The sequence below is a fragment of the Dryobates pubescens genome, chromosome 33 (genome assembly GCF_014839835.1).
Source record: "Dryobates pubescens isolate bDryPub1 chromosome 33, bDryPub1.pri, whole genome shotgun sequence".
NCBI classification, from domain to species: Eukaryota; Metazoa; Chordata; class Aves; order Piciformes; family Picidae; genus Dryobates; species Dryobates pubescens.
In genome coordinates, this window is record NC_071644.1 from 251,252 (window position 1) to 271,945 (window position 20,694).

At 59.2% G+C, this 20,694-nt stretch overlaps 1 protein-coding gene across 1 annotated transcript in view; it reads left to right on the forward strand.

Moving 5' to 3' along the window:
• Positions 1-6,033: 6,033 nt before the first annotated feature.
• EPHA8 (EPH receptor A8) overlaps positions 6,034-20,694 on the forward strand; it is a 65,426-nt gene continuing 50,765 nt past the window's right edge. The window contains exon 1 of the mRNA XM_054175806.1: positions 6,034-6,154. Within this exon, the coding sequence (XP_054031781.1) occupies positions 6,070-6,154 (85 nt within the window). The 5' untranslated portion in view covers positions 6,034-6,069. The remainder of the gene's footprint in view (positions 6,155-20,694) is intronic.

Genomic DNA, 20,694 nt, shown 5'->3' on the forward strand with positions numbered 1-20,694 from the left:
GCAGCAGGATGGGGCAGGATGGGGCAGGCAGCCACTGGGGGGGGGGGTGCTGTGCCCCATAAAGCTCAGTCCAAAAGAGGTGGTTGGGAGCCCAGGTCTGGAATGCTGGAGTGATGCCCTCTGGTTCCTGGGCTGCTTGGGTTCCCAGGGACACCCTGTGAGCGTGGCTGTGGCTGCAGGTGGATCCTGGCATGGGTTCCTGTTTCCTGATGGGAGCAGCCTGCGGACTCTGCCTCCTGTGTGCCAGCCTGCAGGCCCCAGCAGTGCCCAGCCTGCAGGAGCATGCACTGACTGAGCACACGAGGCACATCCTGACCACAAACCCAAGTGCCCAGGGGAGCCAAAGTGCCTGGCACAGCCCAGCCCCCTCGGTGCTCAGCGCTGTGCCCTGTGCCAGGGTCACACGGAGCCGGCGCAGCCCTCAGCACCCTGCTGCACCCCTGCCGAGTGCAGGCTCCCCAGTGCACATCATCCTCTCTGCTCAGAGCTGTCAGAGGCTTCCCAGGGAGGGCCTTTGGGACACACCATGCCAGAGTCACTCTGTGCTGGCTCTTTCCAAGCCACTTCACGCTCTGTAGCGGTGCCCAGCACCGCAGCTTCTCGAGGATCCTGGGTCACAGCAGAGCCAACAGCTGTGGGAAGCTGCAGCACCTGGTAGCTCAGGCACCTCTGCAAGACCTGGAGGACTCACGTTCCTGGGACACATGGGGCTGGGATGCTGCCAGGGGACTGGAGAGCCTGCATGGGTGCCTGGGTAGTGCTGGAAGTCTGCAGGGCGAACCCTGTGCACTGCAGCATCCCACTGTGCACTGCAGCGTCCCACTGTGCACTGCAGCATCCCACTGTGCACTACAGCATCCCACTGTGCACTGCAGCATCCCACTGTGCACTACAGCATCCCACTGTGCACTGCAGCATCCCACTGTGCACTACAGCATCCCACTGTGCACTGCAGCATCCCACTGTGCACTGCAGCTTCCCACTGTGCACTACAGCATCCGACTGTGCACTACAGCATCCCACTGTGCACTGCAGCATCCCACTGTGCACTGCAGCATCCCACTGTGCACTACAGCGTCCCACTGTGCACTGCAGCATCCCACTGTGCACTACAGCATCCCACTGTGCACTGCAGCATCCCACTGTGCACTACAGCATCCCACTGTGCACTGCAGCGTCCCACTGTGCACTACAGCGTCCCACTGTGCACTGCAGCATCCCACTGTGCACTACAGCATCCCACTGTGCACTGCAGCATCCCACTGTGCACTGCAGCATCCCACTGTGCACTGCAGCTTCCCACTGTGCACTACAGCATCCCACTGTGCACTGGCATCCCTCAGGACTGCAAGGCCAAAGCTGGCTGCTGCCTCCCTAGGAGCTCACTGACAGAGCCTGGGACTGAGATGGTGGCAGCGCGGATGGTGGCAGTGTGGATGGTGGCAGTGTGGATGGTGGCAGCGCGGATGGTGGCAGTGTGGATGGTGGCAGCGCAGATGGTGGCAGTGCGGATGGTGGCAGCGCGGATGGTGGCAGTGCGGATGGTGGCAGTGTGGATGGTGGCAGTGTGGATGGTGGCAGTGCGGATGGTGGCAGTGTGGATGGTGGCAGCGCAGATGGTGGCAGTGCGGATGGTGGCAGTGCGAATGGTGTCAGTGTGGATGGTGGCAGCGCGGATGGTGGCAGCGCGGATGGTGGCAGTGCGGATGGTGGCAGTGTGGATGGTGGCAGTGCGGATGGTGGCAGTGTGGATGGTGGCAGCGCAGATGGTGGCAGTGCGGATGGTGGCAGTGCGAATGGTGTCAGTGTGGATGGTGGCAGCGCGGATGGTGGCAGCGCGGATGGTGGCAGTGTGGATGGTGTCAGTGCGGATGGTGGCAGTGCGGATGGTGGCAGTGTGGATGGTGGCAGTGCGGATGGTGGCAGTGCGGATGGTGGCAGTGTGGATGGTGGCAGTGTGGATGGTGGCAGCGCGGATGGTGGCAGTGTGGATGGTGGCAGTGTGGATGGTGGCAGCGCGGATGGTGGCAGTGCGGATGGTGGCAGTGTGGATGGTGGCAGTGTGGATGGTGGCAGCGCGGATGGTGGCAGTGCGGATGGTGGCAGTGTGGATGGTGGCAGTGCGGATGGTGGCAGTGTGGATGGTGGCAGCGCAGATGGTGGCAGTGCGGATGGTGGCAGTGCGAATGGTGTCAGTGTGGATGGTGGCAGCGCGGATGGTGGCAGTGTGGATGGTGGCAGCGCGGATGGTGGCAGTGCGGATGGTGGCAGTGTGGATGGTGGCAGTGTGGATGGTGGCAGTGCGGATGGTGGCAGTGTGGATGGTGGCAGTGCGAATGGTGGCAGCGCGGATGGTGGCAGTGTGGATGGTGGCAGTGTGGATGGTGGCAGCGCGGATGGTGGCAGTGCGGATGGTGGCAGTGTGGATGGTGGCAGTGCGGATGGTGGCAGTGTGGATGGTGGCAGTGTGGATGGTGTCCCTCTGGCACACTTTGCTCTGCTTGGACAGTGGGTGACAAGGAGCTGAGGGATCCTGCACCAGCTGGGAGAAGCCCTTTCAGCACAAGGAGATTGCTGGGTTGGAGCAGCTGGTGGAAAATCAGCTCCCCGCCAGCTGCAGAGCTGCAACCACCAGCAGCACTGCTCTGGGGCTTCCTCAGGGCTCGGTGCTGCTCATGAAACCATCAGTCCTGACTGCTCTGCTCCGAGGTTCACTGCATTGTCTCCTGCTTAGCTGCACCCCTGGCTCCAGAGCACCGCTCAGCCCCTGCCAGCTGCCTTGGGAACTGCTGGAGGCCTCCCTGAGCCACTGCTGTGTCCCTGCCTGCGCTGCCCTGCAAGCCCATCCCATGAGAGCACTGATGACAGGATCTCTCCAGCACTGTCTGCAGACAGACAGCTTCCCAGGCAGGCAGAGCAACAAGCCTGAAGGGACCTCGTGCCCTGGGCTGTTCCCAGGCCCTGGTGATGACTGGTGGAGCCCTGCCCCTGCAGGCACAACCCCCATGGCCCTGCATGGGGAATTGTTGCCCCCAGCTGCAGGGAGCCCCTGGCCCAGCGTGAGCTGCTGGGGTGCCCCAGCTCGGGATCCAGCATCTGCAGGGACCATGCCCCAGGGATCCAGGATGAGATGGAGGGGGTGTGGCACTCCCCCCCCTGCCCCAGGCTCCCTGTGTGAATCTGGGATGAGCTTTATCCAAGAAGACGTCAACTGTGAGGTTACAGTGAGGCTGGGGAGACTCTGGCACAGGCTGCCCAGGGAGGCTGTGGCTGTCCCCTCCCTGGAGGTGTTCAAGGCCAGGCTGGATGAGGCCTTGAGCAAGCTGGGCTGGAGGGAGGTGTCCCTGCCCATGGCAGGGGCTTGGAGCTGGATGAGCTTTGAGCTCCCTTCCAGCCCAAACCATTCCATGAATCTAGGAATCTCTGAACAGAGAGATCCTCATCCTCCTCCTGTGGCTGTCCTGGGGACAGCTGCTGGGGGCTGCAGGCTTGGGCCCCTGGCCATGAACACACAGCAGGGTGAACAACCCCTCCACGTGTGGCAGGGGTGGGAGCCAGCCCCTGTGCTTCCTGTGGGCAGCAGGTAGTGGTTGCTCAGCACTGGGATGGGGGCAGTGGTGGCCACTGCAGGGGCTGTAGGCAGGTGCTGAGTGTTCAGAGCTGAGCAAGGCACATGCTGGGCTCACTGCTCTGGTGGCTCCAGGCAGAAGGGATGCAGAGGTTCCCTGGGCAGGGCTGTGGGGAGGATGCTCAGTGCTCCTGGGCAGCCCAAAGCCCTGAGGCAGAGCACCCCTGCCCAGGGCCTGTCCCTTCCCAGGGTCTGTCCCTTCCCAGGGCCTGTCCCTGCCCAGAGTCTGTCCCTTCCCAGGGTCTGTCCCTGCCCAGGGTCTGTCCCTTCCCAGGGTCTGTCCTTGCCCAGGGTCTGTCCCTGCCCAGGGTCTGTCCCTTCCCAGGGTCTGTCCCTGCCCAGGGTCTGTCCCTTCCCAGGGTCTGTCCTTGCCCAGGGTCTGTCCCTGCCCAGGGTCTGTCCTTGCCCAGGGTCTGTCCCTTCCCAGGGTCTGTCCCTTCCCAGGGTCTGTCCTTGCCCAGGGTCTGTCCCTTCCCAGGGTCTGTCCTTGCCCAGGGTCTGTCCCTGCCCAGGGTCTGTCCTTGCCCAGAGTCTGTCCCTGCCCAGGGTCTGTCCCTTCCCAGAGTCTGTCCCTGCCCAGGGTCTGTCCCTGCCCAGGGCCTGTCCCTGCCCAGGGTCTGTCCTTGCCCAGGGTCTGTCCCTGCCCAGGGTCTGTCCTTGCCCAGGGTCTGTCCCTGCCCAGGGTCTGTCCTTGCCCAGGGTCTGTCCCTTCCCAGGGTCTGTCCCTTCCCAGGGTCTATCCTTGCCCAGGGTCTGTCCCTTCCCAGGGTCTGTCCCTTCCCAGGGTCTGTCCCTGCCCAGGGCCTGTCCCTGCCCAGGGTCTGTCCTTGCCCAGGGTGTGTCCTTGCCCAGGGTCTGTCCCTGCCCAGGGTCTATCCTTGCCCAGGGTCTGTCCCTGCCCAGGGTCTGTCCCTTCCCAGGGTCTGTCCTTGCCCAGGGTCTGTCCCTTCCCAGGGTCTGTCCCTGCCCAGGGTCTGTCCTTGCCCAGGGTGTGTCCTTGCCCAGGGTCTGTCCTTGCCCAGGGTGTGTCCTTGCCCAGGGTCTGTCCCTGCTCAGGGTCTGTCCCTTCCCAGGGTCTGTCCCTTCCCAGGGTCTGTCCCTGCCCAGGGTCTGTCCTTGCCCAGGGTCTGTCCTTGCCCAGGGTCTGTCCTTGCCCAGGGTGTGTCCTTGCCCAGGGTCTGTCCCTGCCCAGGGTCTGTCCCTTCCCAGGGTCTATCCTTGCCCAGGGTCTGTCCTTGCCCAGGGTCTGTCCCTTCCCAGGGCCTGTCCCTTCCCAGGGTCTGTCCCTGCCCAGGGTCTGTCCTTGCCCAGGGTCTGTCCTTGCCCAGGGTGTGTCCTTGCCCAGGGTCTGTCCCTTCCCAGGGTCTGTCCCTTCCCAGGGTCTGTCCCTGCCCAGGGCCTGTCCCTGCCCGGGGCCTGTCCCAGCCCAGGGCCTGTCCCTTCCCAGGGTCTGTCCCTGCCCAGGGTCTGTCCTTGCCCAGGGTCTGTCCTTGCCCAGGGTCTGTCCCTTCCCAGGGCCTGTCCCTTCCCAGGGTCTGTCCTTGCCCAGGGTCTGTCCTTGCCCAGGGTCTGTCCCTTCCCAGGGTCTGTCCCTTCCCAGGGTCTGTCCTTGCCCAGGGTCTGTCCTTGCCTGCCCTGGCAAGCGTGCTGCATCCTCTCAAACTCTGCTTCTGAGGGGCTTGGCCCTCCCTTGGGTGCCCAAGGTGGCTGTGCACAGGTTGGATGCTGTCAGCCCTGCCGGCGCTGTCCCCTGCTCCTGCTGCCCCCCGCAAGGCGGAGTGCAGAGGCTCTGGCACAGCATCAAGTGACATCAGAAGCATCAAGAGAGGGCTTCTGCCTGCCTTCCCTGCTCCCAGACCTGCAAGGCGGGCCTGTGCGAGGGGTCTTCCTCCCCATGCACACCAGGGCTGACGGGCAACCCCCTCCCCTTCACACCTGAGCCCGGAGTGCAGAGACGCCCGCGGGGCCGCGGCTCGGGTGGCAAGTTCGGCTCTGCCAGCCCCCGGCCAGGAGCAGCGAGCAGGGGTGTGGGGCAGGGGAGGCAGAGGAGGCTGCTCCGGCACCAGGAGCGAGGGAGGACGGAGGAGTGGACAGGGGAAGGCTGATGCTGGGGGGATGGCTGATGCTGGGGGGATGGCTGATGCTGGGGGGATGGCTGATGGGTGGCAGCGGGGAGCGGGCGCCCGGCGTCCGGATGCTGGGGCTGGGTACAGCGTGCGCGTTGGTGCGGGGAGGGGGGCTCGCTGCAGAGCCCACCCAGCCCATTGGCTTGCGAGCGGTGACGGACAGGCTGCTCCCTCCCTGCCGAGCCCCAGCGCTGCGAGCGCTGCGCTCTAAGTGCCGCTGCCTCAGCCGCCCGTGCCCGAGCTCCGGGCGCTCGCTCCGCAGCTGCTGGGACAGCCGAGCTGCCCCTGTCCCGTGCCCGGTGGCCCCGCCGGACCATGGCACGGGCGCAGGGGGATCTGACATCCTCGCTCTTCATCGTCATCGCTTTAGCTGCCTCTCTCTCTGCCACCACCAGCGAAGGTAGGAACCGGGGTGGCCTTGGCGTGATGGGGCAGCGTTGGGGGCACCTGCGGGACGGCTGTGGCAGCCTGGATGTGCCCACAGAGGCTTGTTCCCTCTGCTGGGCTTAGCTTCTCCTTCCTCCCAGGGGAGTGCAGCTCCGGGTTCCTGCCTGCCTGAGTTTGCTGATCCTGGAGCTCCTGCACTGGAGGCTAAACTTCTGAGCTGGGCAGGAGGACTTGATTCCTGCAGCGATTCCTGCCGGCTCTGCCAGGCCTCCCCTGCCAGGGCTCTGCTGCAGCGTGCAGGGTGGCTGCCGAGAGGGCAGGGACACGGGCAGCAGCTCAGCCGTGGTGATCCCCATCACCAGAGCTGGCGGCAGCGTGGGGCCGTGCCGGCTGGCCGGGCGGCCTCGGCGGCGAGGGGCTGAGGGGCTGGGCACAGGGCAGCGTGCAGAAGGGGTGGGAAGCTGGAGGGGCATTCAGGTGGGAAACTTGTCATAAGGGAAAGCGCTGGAAACTTCTGAAGTGGAAGGCAGGGATGCAGTCAGGGACCCTCTCCCGACATCTTGGTGTCAGCCACGTCAGGCCTGCTCCCTCCACCCGACCACTCTACCCCGCTGCTGGCTGCTCTCACCCCTGGCCCTTGTCAGCAGCCCTGCTCCGCACCTCGGGCCCCCCTCGGCTTCGGCAGCGCTGCTCCTGCTGCCTGCCACCCGGCCGCTCCCCTGCCGCCTTCCGCGCTGGCAGTGGCGGCATGGCTGCCTCCCAGGGCTGCCTCCCAGGGCTGCCTCCCAGGGCTGCTTCCCAGGGCTGCTCTTCTTCATCACCCAGAGCTCTGCCGTTCCCGCTCCCGAGCGTGTCCTTGGCACCAGCAGCAGCATCCTTCCTCCCTTCTGCTGTGCCTCAGAGCCACGGCCAGCACGGTGCAGCCCTCTGCAGCGAGCCCCAGCGCCGCCGTCCCTGCTGGGTGGCAGCGGTGCCATCCCTCCCTTCTCCTGCCCCTGTAGCTCCAGGCCCATGGGCTGGCACCGTGATGCTTTGTGCACTTGGCGGCACCCCGCCAGGCCGGGTCCTTGCACCTGCTGCCATCTTCTCACATCCCCTCCCACCCAGCCTGTCTTCCTCACCTACGCTGCCCATTTCCAGCTATCTCTGGGTCTTAACCCTGCTTCCTGCCAGCTGTCCATTTCTTGGCACTCCTCCTGCTCCCTTCCCCACCAGAGCTTTCCTGCCCTTGTCGGGGATGCATTGGGCTCCCGCTGTTGGGGATGGGCTGTGTGGACGCAGGATGGGACCCCAGCACCCCCCGCACCCTCAACAGCCCCAGTCCTTGTTTGCCATTCACTCCCTGGTGGAGCAGCTGCCCCGTTCCATGGGCAGAGTGTGGTGCAGGATGCTGCCTGCACTTTCCCAGGCTCTTAGCACTGCTGCCCTGAACCACCAAGCATCCCTGTCTGAACTTGGGCATCAACATCTAACCCTGGGCATCAACAAGGGAGGCCAGAGCCTCTTTGCTCTCCTCTGCAGGGGAGATTGCTGGATGCTGGGGTGGGTTGTCTGTGGTGTCTGTACAGACAACCAGGCCCTGGGTACTGTCTGTCTGTCCCCAGCTGGGGAAGATGTGGATGTCCTTCAAGAGTTTTGGAAAGAAGAGCGAATGTCAGCAGCAGCCTTGGCCAGGGGCATGCAGGGGGCTAAGAATGAGTCAGGCTCTGGGGAAGGCCAAGGGGACTGGATCTGGGTTAGACTAGGCAGAAGAGATACTGAGTGGCATCTGGATAAACTGTAGGACCCTGTGGAAAGCTGGTGGTGCTTTGCCCACTGCCCCCAGGGACGCTTGTGCCCCTGTGGGTACTGGGGTTCTGCTCTTTAGGGGCACCTCAGTGCCAGCTGGGCCCCACGGTATGGGCAGTAGAGTTGGGGATGAGGCTGCCGGCTCCTGCCAGCACCAGGTATCTCAGGGTGATGGGCTGGTGGCAGCACCCATGCTGGCGAGGTTGTGGTGCCCTCACTGAGTGCCCTGGCATGGAGATGGGACGAGAAACATGGGGAGCTGCTGGGAAGTGCTGCACGGCTCTGGTGCCTCCTGCACTCCGCTGGCGCTGGGCTCGGCTGCCTCAGCGTGTGGCAGGGCTGGGCACGCCGTGAGCTGCCCGCTGCTGCCGGCCATGACCTCTGCCTGCTGCCACACCACAGCCTGCTCCTTGCTGTGCACCTCTGGCCATGCCACCCAGAAACCCAGAGCTCGCTGGGGAGCTGCAGGGTAGGGAATCACAGCCACAAAGGAAAATTGAGGCCGGTGAGAGCCGCGCTCCGCTCTGCGCACCGGGAGGCAGCTGGCGCGCGAGGACGTGACTTCACCTGAAGAAATGGCTTCAGCCTGGTTTCCTTCCCTTCTGAAGAGCTCCCAGTCCCCTTCCCTTTCAGGAGAGGTTTGGTCCAACAAGTTTTGAGCTCCTATTGTTTTTCCCACCCCGCTCAGTCTCAGAGGGTGCCCTGAAAATGGGAGGAAAAAGGGCCCCGCGGCCCCGAGCGGCAAAGCGCATCGAGCACCAAAGCTGGGCTGGGCCCGTCTAGGTGGGTGGAAAATTGCAGATTTTCATCTGGGGCACTGCAAAAAAAAATAATTGTCTGAAATTGTTGAATTTCTTTAGAGCAGGGAGGTAGGAAAGTTCTTTTCAAGGATAGGGAGATAGTGCAAGAGACTGAAATCCCTGCCCTGCCACGCGGCGAGGGGCGCGGGGGCAAAACCAGGGGAGTGGGTGTTTATGTGACACCCCAGATTGGAGCTAAAGGGTAGAAGGTGAAAGATCTTTCTTGTTTTGAACCAAAATGAGAGGAAATTGCCCCGTTTGGAGCTGGGGCGGGAGCCGACAAGTCACATTTTCTGCCAGAAAATGGCGCTTCGAATGCTGCTGCTGCCTCCAGGGCGCTGCCCTCCGTGAGCTGGGCAACCTTCCTCCCCATCACAGCAAGGACAACATGGCCCATGGGTGAGCTTGGGTGGAACCTCCGTGGGGAACAGCAGAAAAAGGGGACCCAGGGATGCCTCCTTCAGCATTTTAGGGCGTGTAGGAACGGCCAAGGCAAAGATGGGCGATGAGGACAGGGCGGTGAGCAGGGAGCGCGCTGGGGAGGATGCAGAGTTGGTGGCGGCCAGGGACATTCACCTTCAGCTGCTCCATGGGGTCGGTGATGGAGAGGTTTTGTTTCTCCCTGCTACAGGGATGGGGAGCGGGCGAGCACCAGCAGCCTGGGGAAAGCCAGCAGCTTGCTGCGCTGCTGAAACGGGGCCAGGGGAAGCGTTTGTGGCCACCTCCCTGCTAATCTCTCGATTGTAATCTCATTAATTGCCCCTCTGCCCAAACAGAAAAAGAGGTAAAAACTCATCTGTCCCTTTATTCAACACCACTTTTGTACCTTCTGCAGCGATGGCCAAGTCGGGGCTGCGGGAGAAGCAAAGCTCTGAAAAGGAGAGGAAATAGCTTTTTCTGGGTGGTAAAAAAGGGCTGCGAGGATGCTGTGTCCCTCCCTGGGAACAGGAAACGAGGGTTTAGGTCCAGGGGCTTTTGGTGGCAGGGATGGAGAAGCTTTGGCTTAAAACAGGGAGGAGATTTGGGCTATAATTGCAAAAAAAACCAACCCAAAACCCTAAACACCAAACACCAACAAAACCAAACCAAACCAAACCAAACAAAGCAAAACCAAACCAAACAAAGCAAAACCAAACCAAACCAAACAAAACAAAGCAAAACCAAACCAAACAAAGCAAAACAAAACAAAGCAAAACCAAACCAAACAAAGCAAAACCAAACCAAACAAAACAAAGCAAAACCAAACAAAGCAAAACCAAACCAAACAAAGCAAAACCAAACCAAACCAAACAAAGCAAAACAAAACAAAGCAAAACCAAACCAAACCAAGCCAAACAAAGCAAAACCAAACCAAACCAAACAAAGCAAAACCAAACCAAACAAAACAAAGCAAAACAAAACAAAGCAAAACAAAACAAAACCAAACAAAGCAAAACCAAACCAAGCCAAACAAAGCAAAACAAAACAAAACAAAGCAAAACCAAACCAAACCAAACAAAACAAAGTGAAACAAAACAAAGCAAAAGAAAACAAAACCAAACCAAACAAAAGAAAGCAAAACAAAACAAAATTACCCAACATGACCACTGGAAAAAAACAACAGAAAAAAAACCCCCAACAAACAAAGACAACACAAAAACCTACCCCAAAACCAAACCAAAAAAACCCACAAAAACCAAACAAAATCCACCAAAAAACCCCAAACCCAAACAAACAAATGAAAGCCACCAAAAAAACCCAACCAAAATCATGCTAATAAATTCCAATTCCTTTTTGCCTTGCTCCCAGACCGCTGCTGCGCAGCAAACCCCTGCCTGGTTTTCCGCAGGCTCTCCGGAATCTCTCTCTGGTCTCAGCTTCATTTCCATCCTTCCCTCATTAGAAAAAACCCCAAACTTCTGGAAAATCAACCCCTCCCAAACGGATTTCTTTTGGGTGGTTTGGGTTGGGTTTGTTTGTTTGTTTGTTTGTTTGTTTGTTTGTTTTTTCCCCCATTCTTCTGGAATTTTTGCTACCTGATATCAGGAGAGGTTTATTTAGAGCGAAAAAATAAATGGCCACCCGCTCGCTGCTGGTGGAAGCAGAGCTGAGGAGTCCAAATTTAAGTACAGCCAAACCCTGCTGAATTACTGCAGGGATGCAGAAATGCCTTTCCCCCTTTTTCCTTTTTCTTTTTTCCTTTCTCTTTTTCCTTTTTTTTTTTTTTTAAATTTTATCCTTTTTCCTTTCCCCTTTTTTCTTTTTCCTTTTCCCTTTTTCCTTGTTCTTTTTCTCTTTTTCCTTTTTCTTTTTTTACTTTCCCTTTTTCCTTTTTCTTTTTTATTTTATCCTTTTTCTTTCCCCTTTTTCTTTTTCCTTTTTCTTTTTTCTTTTTCTTTTTTCTTTTCCTTTTTCCTTTCCCCTTTTTTCCATTTCCTTTTCCCTTTTTCCTTGTTCTTTTTCTCTTTTTCCTTTTTCTTTTTTTACTTTCCCTTTTTCCTTTATCTTTTTTATTTTATCCTTTTTCTTTTCCCTTTTTCTTTTTCCTTTTTCTTTTTTCTTTTTCTTTTTTCTTTTCCTTTTTCCTTTCCCCTTTTTTCCATTTCCTTTTCCCTTTTTCCTTGTTCTTTTTCTCTTTTTCCTTTTTCTTTTTTTTTACTTTCCCTTTTTCCTTTTTCTTTTTTATTTTATCCTTTTTCTTCCCCCTTTTTCTTTTTTCTTTTTCTTTTTTCCCCTTTTTTCTTTTCCTTTTCCCTATTTCCTTTTTCCTTTCCCTTTTTCCTTTCCCTTTTTCCTTTTATCCATTTTCATTTTCCCTTTTTCCTTTTTCTTTTTTTTTCTTTTATCCTTTTTCCTTCCCCCCTTTTCCCTTTTCTTTTATCCCTTTTCCTTCCACCCTTTTCCCTTTTCCCTTTTCTTTTATCCTTTTCCCTTTCCCCTTTTCCCCTTTCCCCTTTTCTGTTATCCCTTTTCCTTCCCCCCTTTTCCCTTTTCTTTTCTCTTTTTTCCTTTCCCCCTTTTCCCTTTTCTTTTATCCTTTTTCCTTTCCCCCTTTTCGCATTTCTTTTATCCCTTTTCCTTTCCCCCTTTTCCTTTTTCTTTTTCCCTTTTTCTTTTTCCCTTTTTCCTTTTTTTTCCCTTTTTCCTTTTCCATTTTTGTGGTGGTTTTTTTTAGTTAGTTTGGGTTTGGTTTGGGTTTTATTTGGTTGGTTGGGTTGGGGTTTTGGGGGGACTTTGGTTGTGTGGCTTTTGTTCGTTTGTGAGGTTTTATTTGTTTGTTTGTTTGGTTAGAAATTATTAGAAAAATAATTTAGAATTATTAGGAAATATTTTACCCCTAAAGAAAAAAACAAACCAAAACAAAAACCCAACCAAACAAAAAAAAAAACACAAAGAAAAATCCAAACAAACCAAACCCACAAAGCAATGAACCCCAGCGCCAGAGATGCTCAGCCGGAGGAGGAGGGCGAGCAGCTCGCCCCGCGGTTCCCGGCGGGTGAGGGTCTCGGTTTCACCACCAGGACATCCCGGCCGCTCCGCGCTTTGTTCCCGTCGGGTCCTGTGTTCCCTGCGTTCCCGCTCGCCTCGCTGGCAGCCTTCGGTGCCGCTTTTATCTCCAGGGGCAAAGCCATTCATATGATAACTCTATTCATACCCTGACACTTTTGGGTAGTTCATTCTCCTAACCCCAGCCTGTTTGCGCGGCCAACACTCAAAATTATTCCTCTGCCCCGGAGAAGCGATTAACCCCTTCAGCCCTGCTGGTTCAAAAGTGAGCAAGGGGATCACACGGTCCTGTTCCCATCAAAAAGAAACGAACTCCCCACCTCCTGCTCGTGTCAACGTGCACCGCTTAGGCTCACAAATAACCACATACAGGAGGAACTCCTATAGGGATCAGGCCCATCCACACCAGTAAACCCCAGTGACACACCAGTAATGCCCAGGGAACTTCGTCTGGCCCGGGGATACCACCCAGAAAGGTGTTCAGCGTTTATCTGAAGGCATCGGCATCCCTGCCCTCAGCAACTCATCCCAACGGCTCATCAGCCTCAGCCTTAAAAATTCCAGCCCCTCTTTTCCCTGATACAAATTTGCATTCCCACCATTAGGCTGTGTCAGGCTTCCCTTGCTGGCTCCCAGAGCTGATCCTTTTCTGCCGTGAAGGCAGCCGGGCGCCTCGCACCCTCCGCGGGCACAAGCAGGTCAGGCTCTGCAGCCTCCCCTCTCTCATCTTTCTTTCCCTCCAGCCCTGGTATCATGCCTGTGGTATCCTCTACTCTACCTCCAGTTCCTCATGTTTAAAATGCCTTAACCATGTCAGTGAGTGGCAACAGCCCTGGCTGCATCCCAGCACCAAGGGCTCACAGCTCGCCTTGGATGGAGTCCCTTCTGTTACCGTCAGCCTAGGGGCTCTGATGGTATTTCCTCACCGGGCACATGAGATGTTCAGTCTGTCTCCTCAGATGCTTTCAGTGCTGCTTTTTTTTTGTCTGTCAAAATGGTCCAGTTATGTTTAGGAGGGCAAAGAAATTACCTCTAAAGAAATTAACATTCAGAATGTCACCAGGGTCCAAAGAGCCCAAGCCTGCTTTCGGGTGGCCAACTAGCGTGAGAGCGAAACAACCCCACGGGGAAATCAGGAACAAAACAGTCAACAGCCTGAACAATTGTCACCCAGTGTCCCTTCAGATAGCCCAGGCCCTTCAGATAGCCCAGGCCCTTCAGATAACCCAGAGGAGAGAGCACATTTGCAACAAGCCACATTTCCCAGGTGAATCCTCGAGAGAGGACAGAGCTCAGACCCCTGCAGCAGCGCTGGGGTGCAGGAGTCAGCGGGAAGGGTGCTGCAGGGTTTGTGCTGCTAGGGGACCCACAGGCTCCGCTCCAGGCACAATCTGCAGTGCTAGGTCACTCTGGGTGGCATGGGAAGTGCCTCGGGGTGACACCAGGGAGTCATAGTTCAGGGTGAGTAATCTACAAAGTCCCAGAGTCAGATGGTGACCGAGTGGCCACGAGCTCACTGGTGGGGAGCGGAAGCACTAAGCTGCTGTGGGCTCAGGACCTGGGATGTGGCATTTGGGACTTGCTCAGTGTGAGCTTTGGCTCCCTGGGAATCTGCAGGAGTCAGAAACCTCAGTGGCTAAAGCCGAAAACACCTTCCTGTCTGTCCTGCTGCACCCAACCCACGGGACAAAAGAGGGCTCAGGACTGCTGTGGGGACACTGGCACAACCCCCTTTGGAGAGGGCTTCTGTGTCTCTGGGGCTGTGCCCCATAGGCACCGGCAGCAGAGGTGATTTTGTGTCACAAAGGTTCTTGATTCTCTGTCACGATACTGCTGTACTGGTGCTACAGCATCCAGCCTGCCCCTGCAGCCTGGGGCAAGTGGGGGGTCCTGGTCGAGGTGCAGGTCTGGGGACACTGGTCAGGGCTGCAGAAGCTGCTGGGGTGTGGGTTGAATGGATCAGCTCTGGCAGGGCTGTTCCGGGCACAGGCTCCTCTCTGCTCACGGACAGGTTGCTGTGGTCTCACAGTGGGGAGGGACACTGTGCTGGAGAGGACTTGTGTGAATCCCAGATGGCCAGATCCTGAACTGGGGACACCAGGTCTGCAGAGCGCTCATCTTGGGGTGCTGGGACCCTTCAGTTGTGCTCAACACCCCCCAGTGCCTGCCTCCTCCCCAACCTTGCCACAGTTCCTGCTCCTTCCCCTGCTCATATCAGATGTTTCCATGGAATTTCTTGCCTCCCTGACCTTTCTCGCCCCCTCATCCCCAGAGCCTTTCCACCTCCTCCTCTGGCTTCTGCCCTGAATTACAACAAGTCCAGCCTCTCCCTGAGCCCAAAACAGCTCCTTCCCCACTGGCATCAGCTCCTCGACAGGGACGTGGGAACCTGTGCTCGCCCCTCGCTCTGAGCCTTACCTCTGGCACCACACACCTCCAGCCCTGGGGCAGCCCTGGCTTGGTCACATCTCCAGCCAGGGATCTGTGTCCAGCTCTGGCCACATTTACACCACTGCTGCCACCCTGCCTGGCGGTGGGCAGCGTGTGTGCTTCCACCTGAGCCACCTAAGCCAGGGGCCCGATCCAGCCTGGCTGCCCCAGCACACACCGACACCAGGGCTCCCAGGAACAGCTTGCATCCACATTTTCTCTCCCATATTCCTGAGGGAACATTTTATTCTTCTTGTTGTTGTTTGGCTTTTGCTGTGAATCCTTTTTTTCCTTCCCTTGGGAAAACCAAATTGCTGCCCTGGCATGTCAAGGGTTTCTGCTCCCAGAGCCTCGCCCATACTTTATTCTGGGCGTTTTGTTTTGGTTTGTTCCATTCCCAGCATCATTTCATAGCACCTCAAGCCCTGCCAGGGGTTGTGCTGCGCATTCTCCTCGCTGGCACCACGCAGGGCTTGCAAGGATCAGGCTGATCATTTTATTTTTAAAACCTGAGCTGAAGGCTTTTTGTTAGCCCCGATTGAACAAACAAGCTTTCTTTCCACATCAAAGCAGCGCCTGCTCCCGGTGCACTGAGAAAGGGGGGACCCTCTGGGAAGCCCTTGTGGGCATTGCCGCCCCCGATGCCTTACAAAACGATATAAAATTAAATACAGAAAGTTCACAGCAATGATCCGGAGGTCTGGGAAGAAATCCTGAAACGGGAATTAGGGCAGGGGCAGGAGGCAGCGCCGCTGCCTCGCAGCCGCTCTTTGAAGAGGTTTCTTTGCAGGGCTGGTTTGGGCTTTTTTCCGTTCCCAGCCTCACTCTGACACTTCCAGAAATGTGGAAACCCCATGTTCCTGCTGGATTTGGAGAGGTCTCTCACATCTATTGCTTTCCTAAGTGTCCCCCCCGGGAGGCTGAGCCAGTGGGTGCGTTGTGAGCATCGGCCCCGCGGTGTCCTTAGGAGTGCAGCCTGCAGGGCAAGCTGGGGCTCGGCAGAGCCTGGATCCGGCCGCGTGTGTAACAGAGCAGTGCTGAGCAGCACCCCACGGCCCCGGGGCTGAGCTGGCTGCGTGTGACAGAGCAGTGCTGAGCAGCACCCCACGGCCCCGGGGCTGAGCTGGCTGCGTGTGACAGAGCAGTGCTGAGCAGCACCCCACGGCCCCGGGGCTGAGCTGGCTGCGTGTGACAGAGCAGTGCTGAGCAGCACCCCACGGCCCCGGGGCTGAGCTGGCTGCGTGTGACAGAGCAGTGCTGAGCAGCACCCCACGGCCGCGGGGCTGAGCTGGCTCCGTGTGACAGAGCAGTGCTGAGCAGCACCCCACGGCCGCGGGGCTGAGCTGGCTGCGTGTGACAGAGCAGTGCTGAGCAGCACCCCACGGCCCCGGGGCTGAGCTGGCTGCGTGTGACAGAGCAGTGCTGAGCAGCACCCCACGGCCCCGGGGCTGAGCTGGCTGCGTGTGACAGAGCAGTGCTGAGCAGCACCCCACGGCCGCGGGGCTGAGCTGGCTCCGTGTGACAGAGCAGTGCTGAGCAGCACCCCACGGCCGCGGGGCTGAGCTGGCTGCGTGTGACAGAGCAGTGCTGAGCAGCACCCCACGGCCGCGGGGCTGAGCTGGCTGCGTGTGACAGAGCAGTGCTGAGCAGCACCCCACGGCCCCGGGGCTGAGCTGGCTGCGTGTGACAGAGCAGTGCTGAGCAGCACCCCACGGCCCCGGGGCTGAGCTGGCTGCGTGTGACAGAGCAGTGCTGAGCAGCACCCCACGGCCGCGGGGCTGAGCTGGCTCCGTGTGACAGAGCAGTGCTGAGCAGCACCCCACGGCCCCGGGGCTGAGCTGGCTCCGTGTGACAGAGCAGTGCTGAGCAGCACCCCACGGCCGCGGGGCTGAGCTGGCTCCGTGTGACAGAGCAGTGCTGAGCAGCACCCCACGGCCCCGGGGCTGAGCTGGCTGCGTGTGACAGAGCAGTGCTGAGCAGCACCCCACGGCCCCGCGGCTGAGCTGGCTGCGTGTGACAGAGCAGTGCTGAGCAGCACCCCACGGCCGCGGGGCTGAGCTGGCTGCGTGTGACAGAGCAGTGCTGAGCAGCACCCCACGGCCGCGGGGCTGAGCTGGCTCCGTGTGACAGAGCAGTGCTAAGCAGCACCCCACGGCCCCGGGGCTGAGCTGGCTGCGTGTGACAGAGCAGTGCTAAGCAGCACCCCACGGCCCCGGGGCTGAGCTGGCTGCGTGTGACAGAGCAGTGCTGAGCAGCACCCCACGGCCCCGGGGCTGCGCTGGCTGCGTGAGACAGAGCAGTGCTGAGCAGCACCCCACGGCCCCGGGGCTGAGCTGGCTGCGTGTGACAGAGCAGTGCTGAGCAGCACCCCACGGCCCCGGGGCTGAGCTGGCTGCGTGTGACAGAGCAGTGCTGAGCAGCACCCCACGGCCGCGGGGCTGAGCTGGCTCCGTGTGACAGAGCAGTGCTGAGCAGCACCCCACGGCCCCGGGGCTGAGCTGGCTGCGTGTGACAGAGCAGTGCTGAGCAGCACCCCACGGCCCCGGGGCTGAGCTGGCTCCGTGTGACAGAGCAGTGCTGAGCAGCACCCCACGGCCGCGGGGCTGAGCTGGCTCCGTGTGACAGAGCAGTGCTGAGCAGCACCCCACGGCCCCGGGGCTGAGCTGGCTGCGTGTGACAGAGCAGTGCTGAGCAGCACCCCACGGCCCCGGGGCTGAGCTGGCTGCGTGTGACAGAGCAGTGCTGAGCAGCACCCCACGGCCCCGGGGCTGAGCTGGCTGCGTGTGACAGAGCAGTGCTGAGCAGCACCCCACGGCCCCGGGGCTGAGCTGGCTGCGTGTGACAGAGCAGTGCTGAGCAGCACCCCACGGCCCCGGGGCTGAGCTGGCTGCGTGTGACAGAGCAGTGCTGAGCAGCACCCCACGGCCCCGGGGCTGAGCTGGCTGCGTGTGACAGAGCAGTGCTGAGCAGCACCCCACGGCCGCGGGGCTGAGCTGGCTCCGTGTGACAGAGCAGTGCTGAGCAGCACCCCACGGCCCCGGGGCTGAGCTGGCTCCGTGTGACAGAGCAGTGCTGAGCAGCACCCCACGGCCCCGGGGCTGCGCTGGCTGCGTGTGACAGAGCAGTGCTGAGCAGCACCCCACGGCCCCGGGGCTGAGCTGGCTGCGTGTGACAGAGCAGTGCTGAGCAGCACCCCACGGCCGCGGGGCTGAGCTGGCTCCGTGTGACAGAGCAGTGCTGAGCAGCACCCCACGGCCGCGGGGCTGAGCTGGCTGCGTGTGACAGAGCAGTGCTGAGCAGCACCCCACAGCCCCGGGGCTGAGCTGGCTGCGTGTGACAGAGCAGTGCTGAGCAGCACCCCAGCGCCACGGCGCTGACCCAGCCGCGAGTGCTGGAGCTGCTGTGGTGCTGAGCCAGCTGCATGTGCCGGGGCACAGCGAGCAGCATCCTGCTGCTGTGGTGCTGACCCGGATCTGTGAGCCACATCCCCTGTGCACAGCTTCCAAATGGGAAGCGCAGAGCCACCCTCCAGGCTTGTTGGTTTACCTCGGAGCCCCAAGGCCTGGCCTTGGCCGTTGGTGACTAAAATGAGGCTTTTTCTTTCTTCCAGTATTGTCCCAGGGAGGGGAAGCTGAAAGCAAAGCCTCCTGGCCTGTCCCCCTGCCATGCTCTGAGGGCAGCAGGACACAGCTCTGCTGCTCGGCTTTGCCTCTCAAGCAGGAAAGGTCGTGGCTGGCTATTGAGCATGCCCCTGGATTAAACGGTGGGACACAAATAGCTGACCCACCCTGGCCCCACCTGCCCCTTCTAAGCCCTGCCTCAGCTTGTGGGAGATGAATGCTGCTGGCCCTTGTTCCCCTGTGCTCGGAGAGCCTCTCTCTGTCCGTTTCCCACACCTCGGCTCTGTTCCTGCCGCAGATAACCCTCCCCGTGTCGCTCCCCCACCAGCTGGGGCTGAGGGGCTGGTGTGGGGTGTGCAGACAGAGAGCAGGAGCTCCTCACCATGCTGATAAGAGTTTAATTATCGATTCAAAAGGCGTTGTTGCATGGGGGGAAGCTTTGCTGTGAATCTTGGGAGGCTTTTGAAGTTGTGATGGAGAGGAACTGAAGCCCAAGGGAACAGGGCTGCTCCCACTGACCCTTCCTCCCCATGCCTGCACTACAAAGCCCCTGCCTGGGAGGGAGATGGTGGAGTAATTAGAGTGAGGACCGCAGTGGGTTAACAATTAGTGAGAGAGCTCAGAGCCCTGTTTGGCCCCCACTGCTCTTCTGGAGTCTGGGGCTCAGCTCATCCCCCAGCATGTGGCCCTTGGGCTTGCCTCACCACCCTCCTGTGCACCCCTGGGTGGGCTGGGGATCTATAGGCTCCCTGGGCCAGCAGCTGTGGCTCATACAGCACCATTCCTGAGCCCAGGATGCTTGGATGTGGAACTCCAAGGTGTCCTTGCCCCTGTTTGTAGGGTTGGGATAGGTCCCTGCAGGAGCCACAGCTGCCAGTGTGAATGCTGGGAAGGGTTTCTGAGCTCCCTCTTTACAGGCACAGACCCAAAGCCAGAGCTGCAGGGGCTGGGGCACAACAGACAGCTCTGGGTGCCAGGCCCTGCCTCGGCTTCCTCACTGGGCCCCAGCGGTGTTCAGAGCTCGGTGGATACAGGAACGGAGATGGATGCAGGCAGGGCTGCAGAGACAGACACAGCGCAAATGATACACATGCACCAGAGACCCCATGCACATCTGCATCACACCCCATGTGCATCTGCAGCACATGCACATCTGCATCACCCACACCATGCACATCTGCATCACATGCACATCTGCATCACACACACCATGCACATCTGCATCACATGCACATGCACATCTGCATCACACACCATGTGCAGCTGCATCACATGCACACCTGCATCACCCACACCATGCACATCTGCATCACATGCACATGCACATCGCATCGCACACAATGCACATCTGCACCACAGATGTGCACCACAGACCTCATGTATATCTGCACCGTGGACACCAGGGACACCTGCACTATAGCCCTTCACACACATCTGCATCCTAGACACCATGCACATGTGCATCATATGCACCATACACACCCGCACCATGGTCACAGGCCCCTAGTCTTCAAGTCCTGCACAGTTTGCAGCCATGAGGATGCAGCGTGCAGCACTCCTGCAGCGTGCAGCACTCCTGCAGCATGCCATGATGTGACTTCCTGAAGGAGCAGGGAGGCCTTGCCTTGTGTGAGCCTCTGCCCCAAGCCCCCGCTGGAAGCGACCTGCTCGCTCCTAGGTGCTTCCATCCGAGCAGGCAATCAGCCCTGACAGCTCCTCCAGGAGCGCCACAATGTCCCCTGACGCCTCCCGGTGCTTTGGCTCAGTGCACCGAGGCAAGGCCAAGGGGAATGGGGAAAATACAAAATGGTGCTCAGGGAAACAAAATGGAGCTGGCAGCTTGAGGCTGATCCGTGCAGACAGGCCATAACATCAAAGAGAATCTCCCAGCTGTAGCACAGAGGTCTCCCCGACCGGCACGCTCCCTGAGAACCTGCAGCTGAAAGGGCTCCTTTGTGGCAGCCCCGGCAGCCAGGGAGGGCTCCCTGCCAGCAGCAGCACCGCCAGGAGATCACCTGCCAGGGGCTGCACCGGGCCCTTGGCAGCACTCCTCCTAAGTGGATGGCTGGGTTTGGGCAGGCAGTTGGTGCCCCTGTCTCTGACAGTGCTGCTGGAAGGCTGCTCTGGGCCTCCGCCACGAGCTGTGCCAGGAGCTAATGCAGGGCTGCTGGCCTGGCAGTGCTGCTGGCTGTGTGCAGTGCCCACGGCAGTGGGCTCCGTGGGTAGGGCTCCTGTGTGCTTGGGGAACTCTTGCTAAGGGATGGAAGGAAGAACTTTTCCCTCCTCCTGCCAAGAGCCACAAGCAATCTGCTCCACCAGGGAGAAGCTGTCTGGTGGTTCGTGCAGCGGGTAGGCAGCGCCTTCAGCTCTGCTGGGTGACAGCCATATGGTCCCCGTGGTGGGGCTGGGTGCAGCAAGCTGCCCCAAGG